Source organism: Equus caballus, chromosome 11 (assembly GCF_041296265.1).
Source record: "Equus caballus isolate H_3958 breed thoroughbred chromosome 11, TB-T2T, whole genome shotgun sequence".
Taxonomy (NCBI): Eukaryota; Metazoa; Chordata; class Mammalia; order Perissodactyla; family Equidae; genus Equus; species Equus caballus.
In genome coordinates, this window is record NC_091694.1 from 639,062 (window position 1) to 664,952 (window position 25,891).

Genomic DNA, 25,891 nt, shown 5'->3' on the forward strand with positions numbered 1-25,891 from the left:
GTGGTTAAGTTTGAGTGCTCTGCTGCAGCGGCCCAGGGTTTTGCCAGTTCGGATCCTGGGCATGGACATGGCACCGCTCATCAGGCCATGTTGAGGCGGCGTCCCACATGCCACAACTAGAAGGACCCACAACTAAGATACACAACTATGTACAGGGGAGATTTGGGGAGATAAAGCACGGGGGGAAAAAAAGGAAACATATTCAGCCATGAAAAGAAATGATGTACTGACACACTACAACATGGATGAACCTTGAAACATAATGCTAAGCAAAAGAGGGTAGATATGAAAGGCCACATATATATCATATAATTCCGTTTATAGGAAATACGCCGTATAGCTAAATCCACTGAGACAGAAAGCAGATCAGTCGTTAACGGGTTAGGGTAAGTGGGGAGTGACTGCTAACAGGTACGAGGCTTCCTTTTGGGGTGATGAGAATGCTTTTGAACTAGTTAGAGGTGATGTTTTTCAAAACATTGTGAATGTACTTAATGCCACTAGATTGTACTATTTTAAAATAGTAACCTTTATGTAGATTTCACCACACACACACAAAAAAAAGAAAAAAGCAGAACAAACTATTTGAACCCTAAGGAGACAGTGAGTATAAAAGAATTATTGTTGGGGCTGGCCTGGTGGTGCAGCGGTTAAGTGCACATGTTCCGCTTTGGCAGCCCAGGGTTCACCGGTTTGGATCCCGGGTGTGGACATGGCACCACTTGGCAAGCCATGCTGTGGCAGGCGTCCCACATACAAAGTAGAGGAAGATGGGCACAGATGCACAGTCTTCCTCAGCAAAAAGAGGAGGATTGGCAGCAGATATTAGCTCAGGGCTAATCTTCCTCAAAAAAAAAAAAAAAAAAAAAAAAGAATTATTGTTAATTTTAAAAATTAATATGGTATGGTATGATAATAATGGTACTGTGCTTATATATTAAAAGAGAGTCCTTATCTCCTAGAGGTGCATGCTGAAATATTAACAGATGAAGTAACGTTATGTCTGGATCTGGATGGGGAGGAGATGGAGAAAAACGGAATAAGACTGGCTGTGAGTTAATTTCCAGAATGTCTGATATTTTCAATTTACAACAAAAATATTAAAGCTTCTGATTTTCAAAGTTCATTAATATAACAGGTACTGCTTTCCTTTCTCAAGAGTGACTTTCAAGGGTGACGGAGGTCAGAGTTAGGTCATGCAGCATCCCAGCACCACCTGACACTGTTTCCAGGAAAACCATGTCCAGAGCCTCCACTTGCCACGTCATCTTTCTTAAAGCTCACCTGCCATCTCCTCCTCTTTCTCCACAGCCTCTCTCACCCACTCAGCTGGGCGCTGCCTTTGGGGATGAAAACACTGGGATAGAGCACGGAACACTGGAACAGCTGCAATGGCCAGTGACGTGACCCTGAGTTATCACTGACTGGATAATAAATCCTTTTCCAAGCCAAGTGATTTCTAAGTAAAAGACTGCAATCAAGTTGAAGGAAAACCAATCAAATTTCCCACTAACAGATAATTTAAAATAGTTTTTGCTAAAAGGTGACTGCAACTAGGACTTTCAGCATTTCTTCCAGTCTCCCTTCTAGGTAGGAACAAGGTCTGAGGGCTGACGCAGTAATGCCTACAGCAGTGATTTCAAGGATAACAGATAATTTGTGTGGTTTTCTTTAAAGCCCTGAAATATTAGGAAATGCATCTTTAATACAATTTTAATATTTGATTTTTAATATTACATTTTTGCTTTTGCTCAATTCTGTAGTAACAACAACTGATAAATCAATCCTTATAGTCACAAACAATTAAATCTGTAATATTTTAATTTTTTTTGTTGCAGAAAAAAACATGCTCAGTAAGACTTCCAAGAATAAGTCTATGGCATTAGTATGAAATCAGCAGGAGGTAGGAATGTGTGAGACTGAACTACAACGGCAGGACAGCCTGTCTGTCTGCGTGTTTATACGTGGGTAAGAGCATCAAACTAGGGCAGTATTCAGAGCCAGTAGCACGTGCAAAAGAATGAAGTAAAAGTTTTGTTTTTTTTTTAATTGTAAGACATCAATATTTTTAGTAGGGGAAAATTTAATCCCTTGTTTATTAAATTTATCATGAAAAATTTCAGATAGCAACTTAAACATGTGAAAGGGATACAGATTTTTTCAAACTCTTTCCAACAGACAGGTAGACATAAAAGGCCCCTGACCTGCACCAGCGGTTCTCAGACTACCTGGAATGTGTCAGAAATGCACATTCTTGGGCCCCAGGCCAGACCTGCTCAGTCAGGGATTCTGAGAGGGAGCCCTCGAGTGATTCTGAGGCATATGACATCTGGGAATCACTGGCCCACACCATGGCTTAAGACTAGGAAGAACGACACTGACCAGAAACGGACCATCCATCTCTCAGTGCCACCTGCTTCCAGCCGCACGTATCAAGACCATCCACGATGACGAAGTGGTTCAGACACAAAAGGAGAACAAGGCCCACACTACTCGTACTTGCTTAGGAGACACAGGGCTTGAGGAGCAAAGCATTTTAAATGGGCAACTGACTGCAAATTTCTCAATTTAGCCACACGTTGGTGTGTGTTAGCTATTACTTAAAAACAAAAAACTCTCAGGAAGTTAGTCTTCCCCAAAAGAAGATCCAAATCTTGCTCTGCCATTAAATTTGGGGAGTGGCAGGGTGGGAGCCTGAATCACACGAGGTAATGCACGTCTTGCGGACCCCCATTCCTTAAACAGCTCAGTGAGGATTTGGAAGTCAACGGAATGAAGTCTTCTGTTCCCTACCCTCTTTCAAAGAAAGGATTGATGCCAGAGAGCTGGTTTTGGCCGGCAGCTTCTGATTTTACTGCTTGAGGCCCTGCAGGTCCTGGGATTGGGCCAATGCAGCATCGCGATGGCCCACACATGCGGACAACATCACTCCAGAGGCCGGGGCGGGGGCCCTCAGCTAAAACGACTGGATGCCAGCCCCAGGACCCACACACTCGAGCTGACTGCACAGCCAGCCAGGACTCTCCTGCTCACACTGCTTCACAGGGCTGGGCAGGGGAGGTTCTCTCCGTTTGTCTAAAAGCCAAGCTCCCTCAATCTGTTCCATCTTCTCTACTCATCTACATCAGAACATTCGTGGAGAGCTACGTGCACAGGGCTCCAAAGGACTTTCAGAGCGAAGAGCACGGAAGAGCAGTTTTCTCTCCTTCCACCGTCAGACACACTCTCGAGCACACCACCACTCCCAGGGGAGAGCACCGTCACGGGATGGGTCAGCTGTGACACCATTCCTAGGGGACATTTCAGAAATCAGGTTCCACCACCCAAACCTCAGGTTGCTTTAGGCCACACCCAGGTATCTATAAAAGGCAGGGATATTTGTCTCTCTCTAGGTATTTAGAAATGCTTATCTCTTTCCAGATGGCTCCTCTAATGGGAACCCCAGGAGAGCCCATTCCCACAACCGCTTCCTCGGTGTCCTACAGCTGAGAAATACAAACATTCCCTCAGACAAAAAATTAAAATTGTAACAATCGGAATCAAAACACTGAACACCACCCTTCATAAAAAGGGGAGCCAAGGATCTTGGCTCTCAGTACGAGCGCCCAGTTACCCGTGAGGACACTGCTTACCACTGTTCACCTGGCCGTGGATGGCGGCGGGGATGGGCACCACATGAGTCCCGTTCTGCGTGACAGTTTTTATGGGTAGCTGGTGCTGACCTAGAGGTGCCTGCTGCACTATGGTGACCGTCTGGACAGGGGTGGCCTGTGATGTCTGAATGATCCGGCTAGCAGCACCTAGCGTGGCATGGCTAATCGCAGGAATAGGTTCTACTTTCACTGAAATTAAAAAAAAAGTAAAAAAGAAGAAATGACACCACCTAATATTACTAGAAAGCTTATAGAAATCTCACCAGTTTAAAATAAAATAATCGGGTGGCTAACAGATCTGCTCTAAAACCAGGCTAAGTAACATGTTAGGGAGGAGTTGGGATGAACAGGTCTGCTGGGTTTCTAAGAGCTTGAAAAGCCGCCTGAAGCACGTGCTTCCGCTGCTCACCTTTTACTTCTCTGTGATCTCCATTCTCTTGCGGCTCTGCCTTAGGAGGGGCCAGCACAGCTGCCTGAGTGACCACGGTCTGCCCGGCAACAGTGTATGTGTTTGCTGGGGCCAGTCCGCCCACGCTGGTGACAGACACTGCTGGGATCTGGTGGACGACGTGAACTGTCTGCACGACGGGCTGCTGGGAGGTCGAGGTGGTCACAGGGGCGGCAACAGCGTAGGTGACGGGCTTGATCGTCGGAGGCAGCTGCCGTTGCACAGCGATTAAAACGGGCTGACTAGACAGAGGTGAGCCTGCCAAGGATGAGGAGGAGGGGAGCAGAGATGAGGCCTCGAGTCCCATGTTCCTCCAACCAGAGTTTCCCTGAACCAAATAGCTACAAACACTCACCAACCACACACAGGCTAGTTTAACAAAACAGGACACAGTCCCCTGCCACCTTGTAATGGTAAAGTCACTCATGATGAGAGAAATGTATTTTAATGGGGCTATTTAATTTGTAAAAGGCTAAAAATGCCATCTGCTCCATCAGATCTCTTACAGTACCTCTTCCCACAGTTCTTTCCTCATGAAAAAGAAAACGTCAACATAGGATATGGGAACAAGCTGCCCACGGAGGCTCAAACGAGGGGGCCACACTCCCCTGGGATCAGTGTTCATCTTACAATGGGTGCAAGAGACCTGGAAAGTTCAGAGACAGAGTTGGGCCTTTAAAAGCTCTGCCAACCAACCTCTACTCTTTTTCGTTTGGGCTTGGAGTAAGGAAGACACACCAATGGCAGGAGCTACAGACAGGGCGGGGCTGGGGGGTTGGCTAGCATGGCCAGGAATTCCAACATATCAAAAAGCACATTTTGCCAACCAACTAGGAGCCATAATAGAATTACTTTGGATACATTTTCACACTACATATTTTTAAAAGAAACTCCCCAGGGCACACATTTTTATTCCACATTGTGACTTTATAAGTAAACTGTGAAATGCTCATCTATTCATTAAATGGACATTATTTTTGCCGCCAATCAATGTCTAGTTTACCTAATTTATCTTATCTCTTTTTGGGAGAAGTCTTTGTCATGGATTTTTCAATAATAAAGCAACTAAATGAAAAACATGTTAATTCTAAATTATTTCAGGTATCTACACACTGTCACATAAAAGAATGTTCACTGATTTTCTTAAACACTCACAGTGCTATTACTTTTTCAGAGCCTAAACACTCAGGTACTGAGCAGAAATTTCAGGTACAAGGTATGAAGGAACAAGGCCTCTTGCTGTTTCGTTTCTGACATGCCCCGCTCACGCGCCCCTGACTGCCCCTCGCCCACACACTCGCCCTCTGGCGTCTCACCTGGTGCGCTCTGGGCAAACCGAGCCTCCTGGATGACGGCCAGTTTGGGCTGTGAGGCGCCAGGCTCGGGCTCCAGGGGGGCCGGTGAACCTTCCCTCGACAGGCTCTCAGGGGTCTGGGCGCCACTGGAGTGAGCAGACAGCACTCCAGCGTGATTGGGAGAGGCTGGGGCACTTCTGTGTTACCAAAAAGAAGACAGTGGATTTACACAGGTAAAGCACTCACAAAGCTGCTTCGTCGTTTTAATAAGCGTATTTTGCAAAAAGGGGTGTAATTTGTCTTCTGCCAACCAACTACAGTTCCATAAGTCTTATTTTCTCAGAGAATGCCTGTCACCTGAGACGGACAGGCAGCAAGATTTGCTCAGCTGTGACAAAGCCACCATGCGCCGGGGCACCGCTGCTCCACGCCCAGCGCAGGCCGCACAGCCACGGAGCTGGACTGGCTGCCCTCTCTAAGTAGCTCCCGTCCACAGTCAGGCAGCAGGAGCTGGCAGTGTGCGAGTCGGTGAGGCTTAAGACTTATGTTACGGTCATTTCTTTTTTTTGTTTAAAAACAGTTTCTATTAATGAAGCTAAAAATGTGTAATTTTAAAATCAGGCAATTAATATTGTATAAATCAATCTTGAATTTAAGCAGCTAAAAGTTAGCTTTAAAAAACTTTTCAAATGTGAAGGGAAAGGAAAAAACACTCTTCATCAATGTGGTAGTGTTACATTGCCGACTCATCATATTAGCAATATGCAACGAGTTCAACAAAGTAACAGTTGGCACATGGGAATGGAGTTTAAAGTAAAACTTCAAAAACAACCTGAATTGTTTTGGACCACTAGAAACAAAAATACATGTGTAGCATCCAAGACTTTTTTCAAATCCCCATCCCAACATTTAATCATAATGCATTTGGTAGTTTCTTCATTTTCAAAAGGAAAATTTACCAATACATCACAGGTAAATTGACTGACCATTAAGTGAGGTCTTTTTGTTTGTCTTTTTTCCTTACCTAGATGAGAGCGGTCCCAGAGGGGTTCTAAAGCAAGGCACGCCCCTAGGCCGTCTTTTCCTAAAAGCCTGCTCTATTAATTTGCTTTCAGAGGCAGGATCTATCCTCCAGAATGAGCCTTTGCCTGGTTCTTCCTGGGAACGTGGTACTTTGATGAAATAACGATTCAGAGAGAGATTGTGGCGAATTGAATTCTATGAAACATAAAAAAATACGTAGAATTCATATATTTCTTTGCTGAGAAATAAAAATGTGCCCCAGTTTTAGTGCCCTGCAAAGCAGAAACCTAGGTGTTGGGCTCCTGCAGAGGGCAGAGGTTTAAAAGGACCACTGCGCTGGCTGGAAGGAAGCAGCCCTCTCCCCCGGGGGGTGGAGGAGCTCTTGGGCTGTGACCCCTCCACAGGAGGGAACCAGAGGTGGCCACATGGCTTCTATGGAGGAAAGGACACAAGGACAGAGGCACTGTGAATAACATGGGAGGAGGTTCCAGGGGGCCAGGAAGGGAACTGGGGAAGGGGAGGGGTGAGAAATCCACACCACAGGGAAAGAGGCTATTTCCAACAGGAAAAATGTCAACTTCCATCCTTTTTCCAGGTAGGAAACCAAAGACTATCACTGGTCATTCGACCTCTCCCTGTTTGGAGATTAACAGAGTCAAGATAAGCCAATCCTTTAAAATACTTTTTTGAACACAGAATTAGCTTACAGAATTAGCTTACAGAATCGGTCATGGCCATTTAAACAAATTAATCCAGTATAAAGTATTTTGCAAACCAACGAAACAGAAAAATGAGCCAAAGATTGAGAAGTAATACTGACATTATCTTCTGGTAATAGAGCACTTTGCAAAATACTTCTATGAACAATTTTTATTTGATCCTCACAATAATGTCTAGGCACACAGAGAAAATTTCTCTCTCAACTCCCACTCCATTCTTCTATTACAAAAAGCTCAGTTCAGGGTTTATAGACGATTTGAGGAAAGCTCCCCACTGCAACCTGAATAACTGTTGGGGGCAAACCTGATCCTGAGACACCCCCCCCGAGAGGTCAGGAAAAGCTAGATAAAAGTCATGTGTTCAGATTATTTCATGCACTTAAGTTAATGTTTAAATTTAGAATTCATAAATTAAACTATTAAAGTTTCAAAATGGTAATAACTCAAGGTGAAATTTTGGGCTATCCAAAAATCATTTCTAAGTTCCCAAATTAACCTTCTAATAGAACTGCTAGCCACAGTCAGAAACGCTGAATTGCCAGAGGTAGCTCAGAAATCAAACCAGGTCAAATACTACTTTACACCCAATCCAAGTGCCTGTTCAAGTGCCACACCAGTCACAGGCCACAATCAGCACTGTTAACACCTGTGGACGTCAGTTACTTCATTGGCAACATGAAGGGGCTGGCTAGCTTGTGTCTGTGGTTTGTGAAATTATTTATAAATAAGTGTATTATACGAGATTTAGAATGTTTTAACAACCACAGATACTTGTTATGATGTTTCATCATAGAGTTTGGCTGATAACCAACCAATACCGTTCTATCAATTCCTCCAGAAAATCAAATTTGCCTGTTATTGGTGCCCCGTCCAAGAAAGAGAAGACAATCCTCCTCCAACTGCACTCAGACCTTTTTAAGTTCGAAGTAGAAGGTAGACTCCAACACTGGGGACTGCGAAAAGCAAAGTCAGACAATGACACCACAGGACACTCCCACTGTGAGCAAGGCAAGCCTTACAATGGCACATGAGGGTCAAGATCTCCTCTCACTGTGCTGTGGGGCCCTGGCTACCCTGCAGGAGCTCAGGAGTGACCACGAAACCGCAGTGCAAGACAATGTCTGAGGAGGGAGGTGACGAGTCCCTGCGTGAAGACTGAGGTAGAGTAGGTTCGTGTACATGTTGTCAGGAGGAAAAAGGGAAGTCAGCACAGTGGGAATCTGGAGGCAGGAAGTGCTGTTTCAGGGGACAGGGCACTAGGATTTCTACCCACTGATAAAGAGGGACAAGAGCAGGGTCAGCAACGTTGCTGTTCCATTACCCCTTACACCACCGACAAGCTGTAAAGTTCTTAGATCAGGGATTGCTGTTTTCTGTTCTGAAAACGTAACAGAACCCAGTCTGTGCCATCATAATTGGGTCTAACCTCTTCTACACTCTAGCGACAGTCCCAAGGGCAGAGAGGCCCAATTTATAAATGGTCATCTTTGATTTTCCAGCCAACAAGACTCTAGAAAATATGAGGAAGTAATAAGAGACAGTTAATGCAGACACAAACAGAATGAAGTAACTATATTTCTAAGGTAATTTAAGGCCTTTGTAATTTGATCAAATCTAGCTACATATATTAAAACCACAGTGATTCAGACTCCAGTGATTCAAAAATTATAAAGCATTCACAGAAAAGATGGGTTATTACTCTTTAAAACTAAATATGAAAAAAAGAATCTACAATACTGAGTACTTTCTCTTTCCCCTAATTCCCCCAATTGTGGCTGTGTTCCAGAATCTGCCATTGCTAAGCACCAGCCCCTCCCCTCTCCCGTCCCTGAAGACTGACTGCAGCTCAGCCCCCTCAGCTGAGGAAGGGGAAAGATGCAAAGCTGGTCACGTGTGCTTGTTCTGTGCTGTCCTCCCTGCTCTGTCTGTTAATCCCACTCAGCACTGAGCACTCTAGAGTGTATATTTTGCAGAGTAAGGACTTGTAAAGAAATTTATGAGAAGGAAACATGTCAAGTATCTTCCAGAAGTAGAACCCATGGTGGGTGGAGAGCACCTCCTCTATATTAAGAAACCAGCTCTGGTCCTCCCAGAGGCCGAGAGCCCCAGAATTCTCAAACTTTTCACAGTCAGAATAAATACCTCACTTCTGGGCTAGGTAAAATTATAAATGATAAATCATAAGAAAAGAAGACATTTGAGCATAAATATACAACCAAAGGAAAGAAACAGGCCATCTTTCCAGATAGGGCTACTCAGATCCTCTTGTTTTATCCTAGAATTTCCTCTGGATTAATCAAAAGCTCTGCCATGGGGAAATAGTGTAAATCACCAGAAGTCAGCCTGAAGGGCAGCTGCAGACTTCCATCTAGTGCTTAGAAAAGGTGTGGTGGGAGTCAACACACGTGCTCCTGGGACCTGATGCAGAGCCCAGGCTCAGGCACCCTGGGCCTCGTGCTCTGAGCAGCCCTGCCCCACTGCTGCGGCCTCTCCCACCTCACAGGCTGTTTTGGGGGCCGGCCAAGTGGTTAAGTTTACACGCTCTGCTTTGGTGGCCTGGGGTTTCGCTGGTTTGGGTCCTGGGCACGGATATGGCACTGCTTGTCAGGTCATGCTGAGGCGGCATCCCACATGCCACAACTAGAAGGACCTACAACTAGAATATACAACTATGTACTAGGGGGCTTTGGGAGAAGAAGGAGAAATAAATTTAAAAAAAAAAAAAAAAAAAAGAAAGGGCTGTTCTAGTTAAGAGTTTTTTTTTCCTCTCTGAGGAAATGGGAATAAGGTCTTACACACACAGAGACATTAAATGCAGTCACTTTGGGAAGCGCAGCTCAGAGAATCTCATGACAGAAAAAGGGGACATGCAGGTCAGTACTGGGGACAGCTAAGGACTGCTGAGGACAGAAAGAAATCGAGAGTGCATGTCCATAAATTAAAGGGAGGGCTGGAGCAGGAAATCCCTTTCCCGCTAAAAAAGCTGCAGCCAGGTGTGAAATGTCCCAGGAGTGGCCTTAGGCGAGCAAGAGGTGCAGAGTCACTCTTATGGATCCTGATCTAAACAGAAAGGAAGATGTTTCAATAAAATCAAGTGTTAATGATAGTTCAACAGAGAGGTGTGCTTGACTTGCAGTTACATCTGTAACTCTCTGCTGAGTGGGCTATGAAGTCACTTCCAGGAGCCAGGAGAAATCAGTGCACGTGGGGGTCATGTCTGAGTGTTGCTCTCTGTGACCGTGGCCCCTGCTGACCTAACTCTCCAGCAGACGAGGCTAGATGGAGGTGGTCCCTAAGGCTGGCCTTCAGCCTCCAGACTTCTTTAGCAAGAAAGCCTTGAGGTGCCTGGAAGCAGTTCTCAAATAAACGGATGTTGGCAAACACAGGAAATGTGACCAGAAGGGAAGCAGGCCACTGAAAGTCGCCAGGCTTTTCAGAAATACTCATTCCCATAACGCCCAGTGAAGTGGCATTTCAAATCATCAGAATTCTGCACACACTGAGCTGCACTTAATTCCACCGCACTCCTCAATAGAATACTCTTGAGACCGTATCATTCGGTTCTGCTTCTTTTGTTTTACATTTTCTTTGAAGCACAACCTCACTGTTATAAATTAAAATATGGTAAATACCACTAGGATTTATTGTACAAAGTGTTAAGAGACCTGCCTGACAGCTGGTTTTGGAAGTTCTCTTCAAATCCAGCATCTTCCTCAGTGCCAACTAAGAAATGCTGCCTTGCTGTGAACAGGGAGGTAGGCAGGGCAGGTGCACACATTCCAGGCCAGGAGGGAGGCTGGGTCTTATTCTGTACCTTCCACAACTAAAGACTCTTATGCGACTAAAGACTCCTTACAAAGGAAATATTCAGGATGTGATTGGTAGACTGTTTTTATTACATGTTTATACATCTGCAGGTAGAAGAAAAAAGTTTTTACCCCCACCCCCATAACAATTGATAATGGTTATAGTTCAACAGAAACATTTTTCATTTTACTCACTAAGCCTCAAAGGAATCCTGTAGCCATTCCTGATTACTTAATGAATTCAAAATTTATAAATGTACATTTCTCCTCTCATTTGTTATGCTTTCAATACTTAATATTTCAAACTTGCCTTTTATGTACTGTCTGAATTAGTGAGGCTCTACTGGACATCCAGTAAATGGCCACGTATAACACAGATACACAGAACAAGAAAAAATCTACACAGTGTAAAGGTTTAAAAATTAAACTAAATGAAAAAGTTAAACAATGGAAATATTATGCACTGATTTAAAAGTGTCCCCTGAGGAGGCACGGGTTCCCTAGACAGTCTGGGACGGGCTGAAGCCCAGCTGGACAGCTTGGAAGGCTCCCCAGTTTAAACAGGGCAGCACTGCACTCATCTATTTTATACAGTGGCCAACTGGAGAAGATGGCTTTTGAAGAAAGCTGTGTGCAAGCTTCAAAACTCTACGTACATCATCAGATGTAGAGAAGGAAGATAGAAAAATGCTGAAGTAAAGGATGGGATGGGTTTTTAACTCTCCTTCATTTCAGATGTATGAAATGAACAGCACTGGTTGAAGAGGAAAATCTCACCCCAAGTCATGCCTTCCCTCCATGGAGACCACGACAGTAAAAAATGCAGATTGAGATTTTCTTCTAGAACCACTATTCCTTCCGCTTTGCACTAAGGAGGTCAGAACAAGCCTAGCAACAGCAGGCCTCTAACACTTGTTCATCTCTTAGCAAAAGAGAATCCCACTCATCTCATTCTACCTTCTTAACCTGTCCCCAAGTTAAATAAAACAGCAGCTTATTTTCCTCTCAGTTGTCAATCAGCATCTGTAAGACATGTAATAGAAATACTTAACAAGAAACTGAAATGTATTTACCTGCCAGCCCTTGTCCGCAGTCCTGTAGTACGGATAATTTTTAGTGATGTGCGTATAAATTCCATTTAGGGTGAGTTGTTTATCAGGAGCCATCGTAATTGCTTGTACGATTAATTGTGCATAGGAATAAGGTGGCTTTGAATCATCCTGTATTTAAGTTAAAAAAAAAAGAGAGCACTGAAGTTATCAAAATTTTTACTAAAATTCAGGATTCTTAGTGTTTTTAAGTATTCCTGTGATAATGCTTAATTTACCTTAAGTATAATTTGACTGGAGAGCATTTGGAAAATCTGGACGAAGAAAGAGGAAAAAACGTATAGTGGTGTGAAAAAGAGTATTAAAAACCACGTAAGGAGAAAATCCAATGGCAAAGTTGAAAAAACTAAGAAAAAGAGCAAAGTTGTTTGACCTCAGCAGAGTCCAGGGCAACACTCATTAAACCACGGCCAGAGGCCCGTCCCATGGATCTAACGGTAAACTGAAGAGTTGGGCAAGGCCAGTGATGGTGAGTGATGGAGTGAGTTGACGCTCCCTCCCAGGCCCTGGTGGGGTCCTTGTGTGTACAAGGAGACGGGCAAGAGTGCTCCGCACTGCAGGGTCAAAGTGATGATCACCCAGAACCACCAATGTCCACCAACAGAGGAGCTCCTCACAGAAGGAAACCGCATCCAGAGGTGAGCACCAGCCAGACGCAGGGTTCCTACACCAGGGTCTGGGGCCCTTGGGTAGGTACTGTTCTAGTGTGCAGGGCTGCTGTGCACACCAAAGCAGGCTAGCACCCCTGGTCCCAGCACACTCAAGGCCACCAGTGGCTCCTTCCATTGTGATGCCTCAGAACCCCACACACATGTGCACAAAGCCCACTAGGGGGTGTACCTCTGGTTGTGAACTGAGAAATCCATGTATCAACACGGATGAATGGCAAAAGGGGCAAAAGGTAACGTCAAATGCAAATAGTAAACTGCAGAAGAATACACTTAAGGTGATACTCCTCACATGAGGTTTAAAAATGAACAATTTAGAAACTGTTCAGGGAAAGATACAAATGGAGTAAAACAATAGACAGGCAGAGTATTGATGGATGGATAAGGAAGAAAGGCAGACGTGCCGAGGAAAAGAACGCAGGCTTCAACTGCACAGGTCATGCTTAGTCCTGACAGCCTGTGATGAGTACATGCTCTGTATAGAAATGCTGAATCACCTACAATACCAGCACCTCACTTTTAAAGAGCTAATATTCCCCAAGCACGTAGGCCAGGCTCTGCCCTGTTTGCCCCACGAGTGGGCACACTCTGAGTTACAGGAAAGGGCCGGTGGAGTGGCTGAGCTGGAGTCTGTGCCAAGGGCAGAGCACAAAGCTTTCCTCATTGGGCTTGTGCTGTTTGATGTGTATCCTTGTTCTCTTTCTTCTATACATTTCTAAAAACTTTTTTTTATTGAAAAACATAACACAGCCAGGAAAGCCCCTAATACACCTGCATCAGAAGAAAACGAATTTTTGTAAAGTAAACATCACTACAGTCAACACTGGGTCAAGAGAATACAGCCTATATCCCAGAAGCTCCTATATGCCCCACTGGCCCACAGCCTATACCTCCCAGAGAGGCCACCATTATTCCTGACATTTTACAGTAATCACAATCTTGCTATGATTTATTAAAAGTTTTACCATCTAGGAATGCATTCTGAAACAATACAATTTAGTTTTGCCTGATTTTAAACAGGAAAATGGACAAAGGTGGACTCCTACAGCAGGTGCCCCTTTGTGCCTGTGCCCCTTGCCCACCACCCTGTGTGCAAGGCTCCTAGCTGCTGTTGGCAGATGGTGCATGGCTATGACTTAGTCATTCCCATGGCTGTACCATGTTCTACAGCGTGAATATATCACTTTTTATAAATATGTAAAGTAATACCATGCATAGTTTTGTTCTCTTTTTTCACTTAGCATTAAATTCAGAGCATAGCCATATCAGTAAATACGTTGCATAATATTCCCTTATTTAATCATTCTTCCCTTGTGGAGCACTTAGGTTGCTTTCAATTTTGTTTTATAAACTTTTGTTTGAGACTTTCATCCATTTCCTTTAGACAAAGTCCTAGAAGGGGAATTACTGGGTCAAAGAATAAAAGTATGCAGGGTCACAGTGTGGACCATCAACAACTACTGTCCAAGAAGGGCACTAATGCGCCCCTTAAGGGGGGGGGTGTGTGTGTGTGCACATGTGCGTTCAACCACCTTTGCGTGCACAACCTTCAGCATTTGGGACAGCAGAACTAAACTCCAGGAAAGGTTTCCTGGGACACAATGCAGGTCATCCCATGAGGACCAAGAGGTTCTCATGTACTCCAGTGTCTGCTCCGCTCTCAGCAGTTTGGCCCATAGCCGCCACTGGGGAGAGCCCAGTGCTAAATGACGGAAAGAATGCATTTACAAGACCCCAACACTAAGAACATGGTCTACAGTGACCCCACAACCAGACCACATCTGTTCAGCTGTGCACTTCTCAAAAGGCCCTGGTGCTGATGTTACTAGACATGCACACAACGAAGTGAGGACACCTGGCTACATCACAGCCCCCCGGTTCTGTTTCAAGGCTATAAAAACATTTACCTTTGGGCTGTCTCCACCTGAAGCTTCCTTTTCATTTTCTGGCTGTGAGCTGTCGGCCATTAAATTGAGGTCAGATGGTATCACACGGCCCATTTTGTATCCCGAAGACCCCGCTCCCCGGGGGCTGGATGGGCAGGAGTTTGCAGCACTGTGGATGAGGAAAGGTTGTTCCTATCAGTCTATTATAGTGTATACATCACACTGTGCTTCAATAACTGGCTCGAATTTCAGGGAAATCAAATTTAAGAAGAGACTATCAGTATCATCTATGGAAAAATGGACTCACTCATACTCTGTGAAATTTAAGACCACCTCAAGAAACACGTGGAAATTCGCTATTTGTTTCCATGTATCATCTCACGTAATCATAAAACAAACTCTCAAAGGAGTTGGTGGCTCACTTGTTTCACCAGTGAGGAAACTGAGGCTCAGGAGGGTTCCAGAACTTACCAAGGACACAGAGCACATGATCTGCTCATCCCCTCCCCACTGGGGAGCTGAGGACAGGCTGTGACAAAGGATGTGGCCTCCAGCTACACCAGAAATGTCAGGGAGAGTATGGAGAGAGGGGGAGGGCAGCCAGACTGAGAACAGGTCGTGTGGAAAGGGGATGAGGCCTTGGGCACAGACACACATACAAGCTGCAATGAGCCACTGGGAACACATGCATCAGATCAGTAAGGCAGCACCCAGAAAACAGAAGGAGGAACCCATTTTTAAACACACAGCTTTTTTTCAGAATGTAGGGCCGGGGCGCTAGGAATGTTCTGATTCTTGATTCTGTGATTACAGGCCATGTTCATTTGTGATAATTCACTGAGTTATACACTCAGTTTACGTTCCCTTTTCTCAACAGTACAGGCACATCTCGTTTTACTGAGCTTCGCAGATACTGCATCTTTTACAAGACACCCCACCAGCAAAAAGATTACAATTCACTGAAGGCTCAGATGATAGTTAGCATTTTTAAGCAATAAAGTATTTTCAAATTAAGGTATGTACACTGTTTTTTAAGACATAATGCTACTGCACACTTAGACTACAGTATAGTACGAACATAGTTTTTATGTGCTCTGGGAAACCAAAAAATTTTCATGACTTGCTTTATTGCAATATTTGCTTGATTGTGGTGGTGTGGAACCAAACTTACAATATCTTTGAGGTTGGCCTGCATCATACTTTAAAAAAGAGAATGAACTATTGAAATGGAAGGATACCAGGATAAGAATGCATAAAAATCCCATAAGTTATAGAACAATACGTATAGTCACAACTCATTTGTATCTGAGGGAAAAAAAGACAAGTATTACAAATGTATACAAAATTTCTGGAAAAAATATCTAAGAAACAGTAGTTACTTCCAAAACCTGAACTGGAAGGAGGGGCCCAGGAGGTGGAGAGGGAGGGCCCTGAACCCTCTATAGCACCTCTTAGACTCCCTACCATGAATATGCACCATCAGTATACACACTCACCCATTAAACAAGTGTTTACTGCATGCCAGGAACAACTCTTAAAGCAATGGAGAGAGACAGGAATGAGAAAGACAGCAGGACTGCACTCACGGACCTCATGCTTTAGGATCTTAAAAACTAACTAATATTTAAAAAGTGTCAACCTGGGGAAGGTGAGTGACCTGCTGGCTGGAGGATGGCTTTGGAAAGGCAAGTGTGCACCACCCACTGCTCACAGTCAGGCCTCCACTCTGCCATCTCACCCAGCAGAGGTGTTACATTTGTCAACACTGCCAATAACAAGAATGTCAAGGGGTGTGGTGGGGGGACAAGCAAGGAAAATAGGGTGAAAAAGGAACAGAGGGTGAGGAGAGGCTGTGTCAGGAGCTGATCCAAACTACAGTTTCCAACCACCAACCCCACTCCCTGAATGCCGAGGGAACTTTCTGTCTCCACGCTGCTTGTCCAGTGCCTCGGTAAACCCACCTCCAAGGTTGCTGCTCCTATTATGAACTGCTATCCCACTTGCTAAACATGGGCTTTTGAGCTCCTCTGTGAATTCCGCATACTTTCCACAAAGCGCTGAATAAAAACCTTGCTGTGGCATTGCTGGCTCTTGCCTACCCACTGGCATTCTTACTATCTGGTCCATTTAGTCACATGCAGACGACTTCAACCAAGTGAGAGAGACAGAGGCAGCTTCCCCAGCAGAGCAGCCACAGGAGAAGGGGCCTGATGTCAACAGCAGCTGCATGCCCACAGCGCCAAGTAGAGGACAGTAGCCAGAGCCCAGCAGGCCACTACCTCCATTTAACCAATAAACGCAAGACAGACACCTTTCCAGAAGGCCTACTACTGATGCTGGTTTTTAAGATAAGAAACAGAAGTACCAATACAATATTAAAGGCATAATCCAGAGCTGCCAGAGTTCTCTTTATGCCCTCACTTCGCTCTGCCTTACACAGGGGCAACTTGGGAGGACAAGACAAACCCTTCCCACCTCCAAGCCTCACCCTGTGCATAGACCTGGACAGCAAGAGCCTGACTCCAGAGAGAAGCAAATGTGTTCACGTCAAGCCTAAGTCTAACATTACTTACAGCTAAGAAGACGCCCAAATACACAGCCACTCTTCTAGGAGTCAACAGAACATAAAAGGATTGATCCATCTGAGCCTTGCCCCACGGTCACAGAGGCCCCGTGGTCACAGTGGAGCTCTGCTTCAACCACAGGCCGCAATCTAACCCACACCAAGAACACTGCAGGGTCCCAGGACTGTTCTTCACCCGACCCTCCGCTCCTGTCCTGAGAGCTTGGCACAACCTGACCGTCATGCGCTGGCTCCAGGTTCCGCTGTAGAAGCCACCTCCTCTGCTTCCTGAGGCACCCAATTTCTCTTAGGATATCACGACAAACATAAGTGTGTCACTTCACTGTGGTCAAACTCATCAATCCAAAATACAAATCATCCAAATTTACATGAAATTGTAGCATATTAAAAAAAACAAAATTTTTTTGGTATGAAAATGAAAACCTATCTCAGACTTTAGATCAATATGACAAATTATCTGCCCCTTCAACTTATACTCAAATAAAAAGAGTCCATAAGTAAAAACCAGGAACATTTGGGAATTGTGTTTCATAACACAAGAAACTGAGAGCAGACAGTGCTTGGAAACTGAATGGTATTTTTTTCCTGCTTTTTCTCCCCAAACCCCCCTAGTACATAGTTGTATATTTTAGTTGTGGGTCCTTCTAGTTGTGGCATGTGGGATGCCGCCTCAGCATGGCCTAATAAGTGGTGCCATGTCCGCGCCCAGGATCCGAACCAGGGAAACCCTGGGCCACCCAAGCGAAGCACACGAACTTAACCACTCGGCCACGGGGTCGGCCCCCTAAATGGTATTTTAAGTGCCCTCAGTGTCTCCTTCTCCAAGTACATCCAGCCCCAGAGAATGGAGAAGGCGCTGCTGTGTGCTCCTGACTGTCACTGTTACTTATGACGACTTCTAAAAGTACCCAGGCAGAATGGCTGAAATTTGGACATGGTCATGTACATCACAGCATGCATGTCCCCCAACCCCACAGTGACTCCCACCCACCACAGAAGCTGCCATACCTGATGGTTCCCGTGGGGGAGGGGAGGGGGCTGATGAGGTGGGCCATGGTGTCTGGAATGTTGATGGTCAGGGGCGAGATGTGAGCCTGCACGGGCTTCACCGGGGACTCGGGTGCCTCCTGCTTCTCCCTCTTCTCGCTGGACAGGGCAGTGAACGTTATCTTGATGTTTGTGCTCGGGAACCTGAACGTGCACCTGCAAAAGAAAAGTCAACTGTCAGTGCCCATCTTCTGGACCAGAGGACTAGGTGTCCCACCTAGAGCAGGAAGCAGAGCCCTCGTGTCCCCAGATGCACTGAAGCCTTGTCTTGTGTGGAAGAGTCCTCCAGAAGTCCACTTTAAGCTCATCTCACGTTACGAGTCGCTTAATGAATGAAACCACAAACGTGGCATTTTATGACTTTAAAATATTAGTAAACAAAAATACTTAGACCAGCCAAATAAGAAAACAAAAGTAGAGTAGACTCAAAAAAGATTCAAATACCACTTAATGTGCATTACTCCTTTTAAAATAATTATACAAATATGTTTTAGGTCATACAGTAGATTTAAAACCACTTAGTATGCATCATTCCTTTCAAAATAAATATATAAATATATCTGAGTCAGTAAGCAGCAGACAATTTTGCAGCTATTTCTTATTTAAGAAAGAAAAATCATTCCTTTTCTTTTACAAAAATCCTATCACCTTATTCACTGAGCAAACAAGAGCCAGAGATAATAAATGTCAGGGGAAAAGATTTAGAATTTAACACTCTGGTTCACCTTTAATGTAGCTTGTTTGACATGACTTAAGTATATTTATTAAAAAAAAAAAAAGTACTGCAAGGCAAACACCTTCAAAGAGTAAAATTTTAAAAAAAGCTCTGTAGACTCATGGTCTCTGAGTTGAAATTTCACACCCAGTTAAACACTTCCTGATTTGTGTATATATAAAGGGCCAAACAACCTGCCATGGTGCTCAGCTGACCTCAGTGTGGCCACTCTGGAACACCCATACAGTGGTCAGCTCTGTCCTCCTTAGGTGCCCACGAATGAAGGGTCCAGCACGTGGAGGTAACACGTTCCTCCCAGTTCCAGTAACATCTTTAAGGTGATATTTCCTAACACTTTAACTGGGGCAAGAAAGGATGCCACTCGGCAGGGTTTTAACACTGGCTGCCTGGCATCCCCGCTCCCCCACTCTCTCTCCTTTGAATGCACTGCCAGCAGGTTCCCTGCCCCTTTACTTCCCTGTAAGGCACAGCCAGTTAGTCCTCCACAGTCTCAGTGGACAGAGCAGAACCTGACAAGCCACCACCTCCTTCCTGAGGTCCGGCACCCACACCCTTCCCTGTTCCACCTCTAGGGGCTCCTTCTCAATCCTATACTGAACTCTCCTCCTTTACACTCCCAACACCCAATGTCCCAGGCTGAGATTACAGCTTCTGGGCTTCTCCATCCTCATTCACTCCCTGGACAAGCTCATCCAGGACTGTGATCTTCAATTCCAGACACACCTGAATGACTCCAAAATCCACATTTCCTGTACTCTGGAACACATCTCCCACTGCTTTCTCCATGCCTCCCTGTGCACGGGCCTAGACCTGGTACTGGCTCCTCCCTAGCACCCTGTCTGGCAGTGAGTGGCATCATCCAGGTGCTCAGGCCAGAAACCAATACTCGTCCCATCTACCTGCTGGTATCATCAGCTCTCACCTTCAAAACACGCCCATAATCAGAACTGAAAACATCCGCTCTGCCAGACACCCTACTAAGATACTGAAAAGACAAGCCACCTTCTCACCTTGTTTACCTTCTAGGAGAAAACTTTTACAAATCACAAATCCCACAAAGAAGTCGTATCCAGACTGTAAAGAAGATCTAACTAAAGACAAAAGTAAGAAAACAAACAATCCACTTAGAAAATGGGCAAAAGACTTGAAAAATACTTCACCAAGAATATACAGATGGCAAGTAAACACATAAAAAAAGACATTCCACATCACTAGTCGTTAGGGCAACACAATTAAAGCTGCCATGAGACACCACTAAATATCTATTAAAATGGGTAAAATTTAAAAGACTGACAACACCAAGCAATCGTGAGGATGTAGAGAAATACATCTCTCTCACAGTGCTAGTGGGAAGGTAAAACTATACAGTCACCAGGAAATCAGTTTGGCAGTTTCTCATAAGTTAAACATACACGTATCATACAACCAAACAACTGCATTCCTGGGTATTTACCCAGGAGAAATGAACACCTACATTCACACAGAAACCTGCACACGAGTGTTTGAAGCAGCTTTATTCATAACAGGCAAACACTGGAAATCAATCCAATATCCTTCAACGAGAGAACAGCTAACAAACTGTGGTTCATCCACATGTGGGAACATAACTCAGCAGAAAAGGGGAACGAACTATTGATACAACAACCACTTTACAGGGTATCGTCCTGAATGAAAAGAGCCAGTCCCCAAAAGTTACATCCTGTATGATCCCATTTACATAACATCCTTGAAATGACAATCACAGACTTGGAGAGCAGCCAGGTGGTGGTCAGGGGTTGGGGGAAGGGTGTGTGGCCCCAAAGAGGCTGCCCCAGGGAGTCCTCTGTATGATGGATCTCTACCATCAATCTCTACCATAATATGGTTCTGTGACATGTTGTCACATGTACATGTCTGCATGTTTACCATAATACGGTTGCACAGACCTGTACATGTGACAACATGTCACAGAATGACAAAGACACACCAAAACCCAATGCATGCAGAAAACAGTGGGAAAACCCATTATCTCTATAGTCCCAAACCACTAGTTCCCACACCTCCACCTCAGTCTGCTCCTCCGCAGTGGTTCTCAGCCCCCAGGGACACTGGGCAGTGTCTGAAGACACACTGGCATCAAGTGGGTGGAGGCCAGGCAGGGATGACACCAACACCTGTCGACAAAATATCCATAACCAATCTATAAATGAAAATTGGGGTGGGTTTATTCTGAGTCAAATATGAGGACCATATAGCCTGGGGCCTTCCCTCCCCGAGGAAGGAAGGGCACCAAAGAAGTGGGGTGTACAGAGTGGTTATATACCCTCAAAGAACATGTTTGACAGCTTACTGAATGTCCCTTTTGCAACAGTCACAAGACTGCTCTGTTGGCACAGCGACTGATGGATACATCGGGTGGCAGGTCTGCTGTCTGGAGCTGGGTGGTCACAGGTGAGTGCAGCAATCAGTTCCTAGCCTAGACAAAAATGCTTACCCTTAAGGAAATGCCAATGTGGGGGAAGTTGCACCTTTATCTTAAGGCCATCTGTTCTTGTCTTTGGGACATAGCAAATGCTTAAAGCAGATGTACAACGCATGCTCAACAGCCATGTCAGGCCCTTTCGGAAAAACAAAGTCAGGCTGAATTAGGTTTACACCAAATGGCTTCCTCATCTACTCCAATATATCCTATTGTTTACCATTTTTCTTTGTTACACCCCACTGCGCATGGACAGCCCCACCACAGAGAGGAGATGCCCCAGGCATGTCCCAACACCTCCTGCCCAGTCCTTCTCTCAGGTTCCCACCTAGTCTGTTTGCACCCAGGAACCAGAGTTGAGTTTCTAAACAGCAAGATCTGCAGGTGGTGTTCAATGATACAAAAGGGCCATCCCTCCTGCCCTCAGGCACAGCCCCTTCCTTTATAAGGTCCCCTGAGTGCCGTCCTTCCTCTGCTCCCAACTCCCCAGAGGCTCCCACCCAACTCTGGGTGGGTCAGACCCCATGCCCTCACGTCTTGTCCCTTCCTCCCCTTGCTTGCTGCATATGGTTCCCCTCCCACACCTTACCCACCTATCCAGAAGCCTTCCCTGACCGCTCTGCCTTGTTCTTCATTTCACTGTGGCCATGTGACCTGCATTTGCTTACTGTCACCCTCAATGGCATGCAAGCTCCATTAGATCAAAGCCCTTCCCTGCTGGGGTCACTGACATAACCTGGAGCCCAGAAGAGTCCCTGGTATATATACAGAGTAGGCCCTCAACAGACACTTGCTGAGTTAATAAAACAGGGCCCAGTTTCATATATTAAAAAGGTAATTAAAATAAGCAAATCACATGAATAAAACAAATGAGAAGCCCACAACTGAACACCTTGCAACTGCCTCATCACTAGCACAAGATTTGAATAATCAACTCTAGGCCTAGAAAAGAAGGCAATTAAGAACCGCACTGGCCAATAAATTTTTAGCACAACATATATGAAAACCATAGGAGTAAGGATAAGTTTCCTCCTTTTCCCTCCTAGGTAGACGGCAGTTTTTGTTTGGATTATCCAATGTTCTATGCCCACAAAAACTCCACTTAACATTCCTGAGCAAGCTGCTGTGTCAAATGGGAACTCAATCTGTTCCTGAGAAAGCCAGGAAGGGAGGTGAAGGCCAGGAAGGGAGGTAGAGCCCAGGGGCTTGCCCGTCCTGAATTGCACCATGGGAAAGATGGGACACCAGCAAGGCCTGGGTCACAGTGATGAACAGACGTGGGAAAATCCACGTGGCCTGGGCACCTTCTACACCTTCTTGGGTTTGAAAATAATGTAATATAGACACTGATCCTCTTATGTATAACAAGGTCTATTCTACATCCTTGCAAGTTATTAACTGAACCAACTAAAACCAGGAGTGAAAGAGAAACCTCCACTGGTGTTTAAGCGAAAGGAAACAAAAGAAGGAGCAAAGAAAAAGAAAGAACCAGTAAAACAAAAGATGCCAAAATGCTTCAAGCTGCACCACAAACAATACTGTTGAAAGCCTTAATTAAAAAGCAGTGGTGTCATGCTGGGACCCACAACATGCAGCAACAATTCAGGAGATTACTGTGTCTCCACTAAAAACACAACGCCAAGGTCAAAAAAGCTATCCAAAGTCTGCCAAGAGCAAAGATCAGAAACAATTTGTGTTAAGTGGCATTCAATGTTTGTTTTCAAAGAAAATGGGTCTGCTGCCAGGTGTTTCCATCCCACTCAATCTGACCCCCTAGCTCCAGACAAAAGTTACTTACAGATTCATCCACTGCATCAGGACACAAACTGCCCAGTACATATGGTGGCAGTCACCTCTGAGACAGTGGCAGGAAGGCTGGCCTGGAAATAGGGTTCTACCAGGATCTGTGAGCCACCCAAGGCTCCAGCCAGGACTCAAGCAAATCATCTCCTGGGTCCTCCTCGCAGGGAACCAACCAAACACAATTAACACCAATCTGTTACGGTGGCATAACAGTGGACCCAGGGGCAGAAACCAGGTGGGACATCGGCAACGCTCTCTTTCTCATTATCACAAGGGGGCCCTGCCCTGTGTGTAGACCCTAAGCAAGGCCAGCATGGCTCTGCTCTCCTTGATAGACTCTTTAGACACAACGAGAAGACATAACTTAGGATCACGGGCCAATGGGTGCCCTTTGGGAGCCAAGGAGCCCAGTAAGACAGAAAGACAGGGCCTTGTGAGCCAGTAGAGTTTTGGAAGCAAGTAACTGAGAGAGAAGGAAAGATGAACAAGAATAAGCATCAAGAGCGTAACTTACGGAAATCAAAACTTGCTGAAAAACTGTACTTATCAACTTGTTGTTAGTGCCTTTGGGTTGATCCTAACTCCCGGCGACCCTGTGGACAGCAGGGCGGAACCCTCCCTGGTCTTTTGGCACCATCCTCTCACCTTCCAGCGCTCTATGAGACAACGCTCCACTGCTAGTCATAGGGTTTTCACCGTCAATTTTTTTGGAAGTGGGTGGTCAAGTCCTTCTTCCTAGCCTGGAAGCTCCAGCGAAACCTGTCCACCATGAGTGACTCTGCTGGTATTTGAAATACCAGTGGCATAGCTTTCAACATCACAGCAAAAGGCACACAGCATGACAACCAACAGATGGGTAGTGTGGTTCCCTGACCAGGAAATGAAGCTGGGCTGCAGCGATGAGAGCACAGGATCCTACCCACTAGATCATCAGTATTTATCAATGTTGATGCTAAAGATACTTATTAAATCAAATTGATATGGTACTACTTTGCCATAGAGGTGAAGAACCACACAAAGTAAAAGTAAAAAATAAAATTAAACCAGTGAACCTTGAGTTAAGATTATCTGTAACACCCTTGGCAATGATTTTTTTAACCACATACAAGCAATTTGGGACAAAAGGTGTTTATCAAATCTGAATGGAAGCAAAACTGTTAGAGGACATGCCAGGAGACTGGGTTGTCATCCCCAAGACATTGTCTGTCAGGCCCCCGGTCCCTATGACACCTCTGACAGCTCCCAAGCCTCTGTCATCACCCACTTCACCAGGAAGCCTGGGCCGTCAGAACAAGCTGTGTCACCTGGCACGCGGGCCTCCAATCCTGCAGAGCAGTGACCTCTCTGTGTCTGTTTCCTCATCCACAAAACAGAGATGACAGCATCTCCCTCTTAAGCATGTCCTGAGGATTACTTCAAATATATTTATCAAACATTCAGATGTTTATTAAAATAGGAACTTCAGTCCCAATTCAAGATGTCAATACTGACTTTTCCTATGGATGGGCATCTGTTGCCAGCTGTGCTGTTTGTTCCACTGCCACCCTGAGAACTTACAGAAAGCCCAGCCTCAACCAGAGGAACAGCACACACCCCTGCCCGTCCTCCAAGCGCTGCAGAAGCAACACACAGCACTGTGCACAATTCCAAGAGGGGAACAGGAGAAAGGTGAGCTCTTCTGTCTCCCGGTATTTATTTTTGCGTTTCACAAAATAGGACCACACTCTCCAAGCTGGTTCTCAGCTTGCACTTTCCCCAAATGTCAGAGTCTGGGTACACAAAACCCAGCAGACTGCTGCCTTTGGGGCAGGGCACCACCACATGGAGGGCATCCTTCCTTTGTGCCTGATTCTCAACATTTCTAATTAAAGACAACCATCGATGCTGTCACATGGTCACCTCCACAGCACACGCAGCATCTGTAAACCTTGAGCTCCAAAGGCACACGTGGCGTCTAACATGAGGCAAGGTGCTGTGAGGCCCCCTGCTGACAGCCTCTGAAATACAGTGTGCGAGAGCATCCTGTCCTGTGTCCTGGCCATCACTGGACACTGCTGCCACCAACTCCACCCCCTGGACAGGTAAAAATGGGATCTCTGTGTTTTTATCTAAGAGTCAACATCTTCTCGTACATGTATGAGCCATGAAACAATTAAAAGCTACCCAGGTATCTTGGTAACTTTCTACTTTTTTAATCTGGGTTCTGATTACATCAGTGTGTTCCTGTTTGTGAAAATCCATTGAGGTATACATGTATGACATATGCACTTTTGTGCACATATAGTATACTTCAATACAGAGGGGTTTGTTTTGATTAAAAAAGCCATCTGTGTAGATGGATATAGAAATTAGCAAAATGTCAATAATGTGACAGAGGGTTCACAGAGTCATTTTCTATACTTTTGTGCTAACAATGGCCCATTTCTTTACCTGGATTGTGATTACATGGGTACCTATGTTATAATTATAACTGACTTTTCTATGTAGGTTATGTTCAAAGCAAAATACATTAAAACTGTTCTCAGGGGCCGGCCCCGTGGCCGAGTAGTTAAGTTTGCGCGCTCCACTGCGGCGGCCCAGGGTTTCACCAGTTCAAATCCTGGGCGCGGACATGGCACTGCTCGTCAGGTCACGCTGAGGCGGCGTCCCACATGCC

General features: G+C 45.2%; 1 protein-coding gene across 1 annotated transcript in view; it reads right to left on the reverse strand.

Annotated features, from left to right (window-relative positions):
- FOXK2 (forkhead box K2) overlaps positions 1 to 25,891 on the reverse strand; it is a 78,745-nt gene that overhangs the window by 11,841 nt on the left and 41,013 nt on the right. The window contains exons 2-8 of the mRNA XM_023651658.2: positions 18,200 to 18,394; positions 14,629 to 14,776; positions 12,018 to 12,164; positions 6,421 to 6,614; positions 5,418 to 5,593; positions 4,063 to 4,359; positions 3,633 to 3,842 (exon numbers count right to left, since the gene is read on the reverse strand). Of these exons, the coding sequence (XP_023507426.2) occupies positions 3,633 to 3,842; positions 4,063 to 4,359; positions 5,418 to 5,593; positions 6,421 to 6,614; positions 12,018 to 12,164; positions 14,629 to 14,776; positions 18,200 to 18,394 (1,367 nt within the window). The remainder of the gene's footprint in view (positions 1 to 3,632; positions 3,843 to 4,062; positions 4,360 to 5,417; positions 5,594 to 6,420; positions 6,615 to 12,017; positions 12,165 to 14,628; positions 14,777 to 18,199; positions 18,395 to 25,891) is intronic.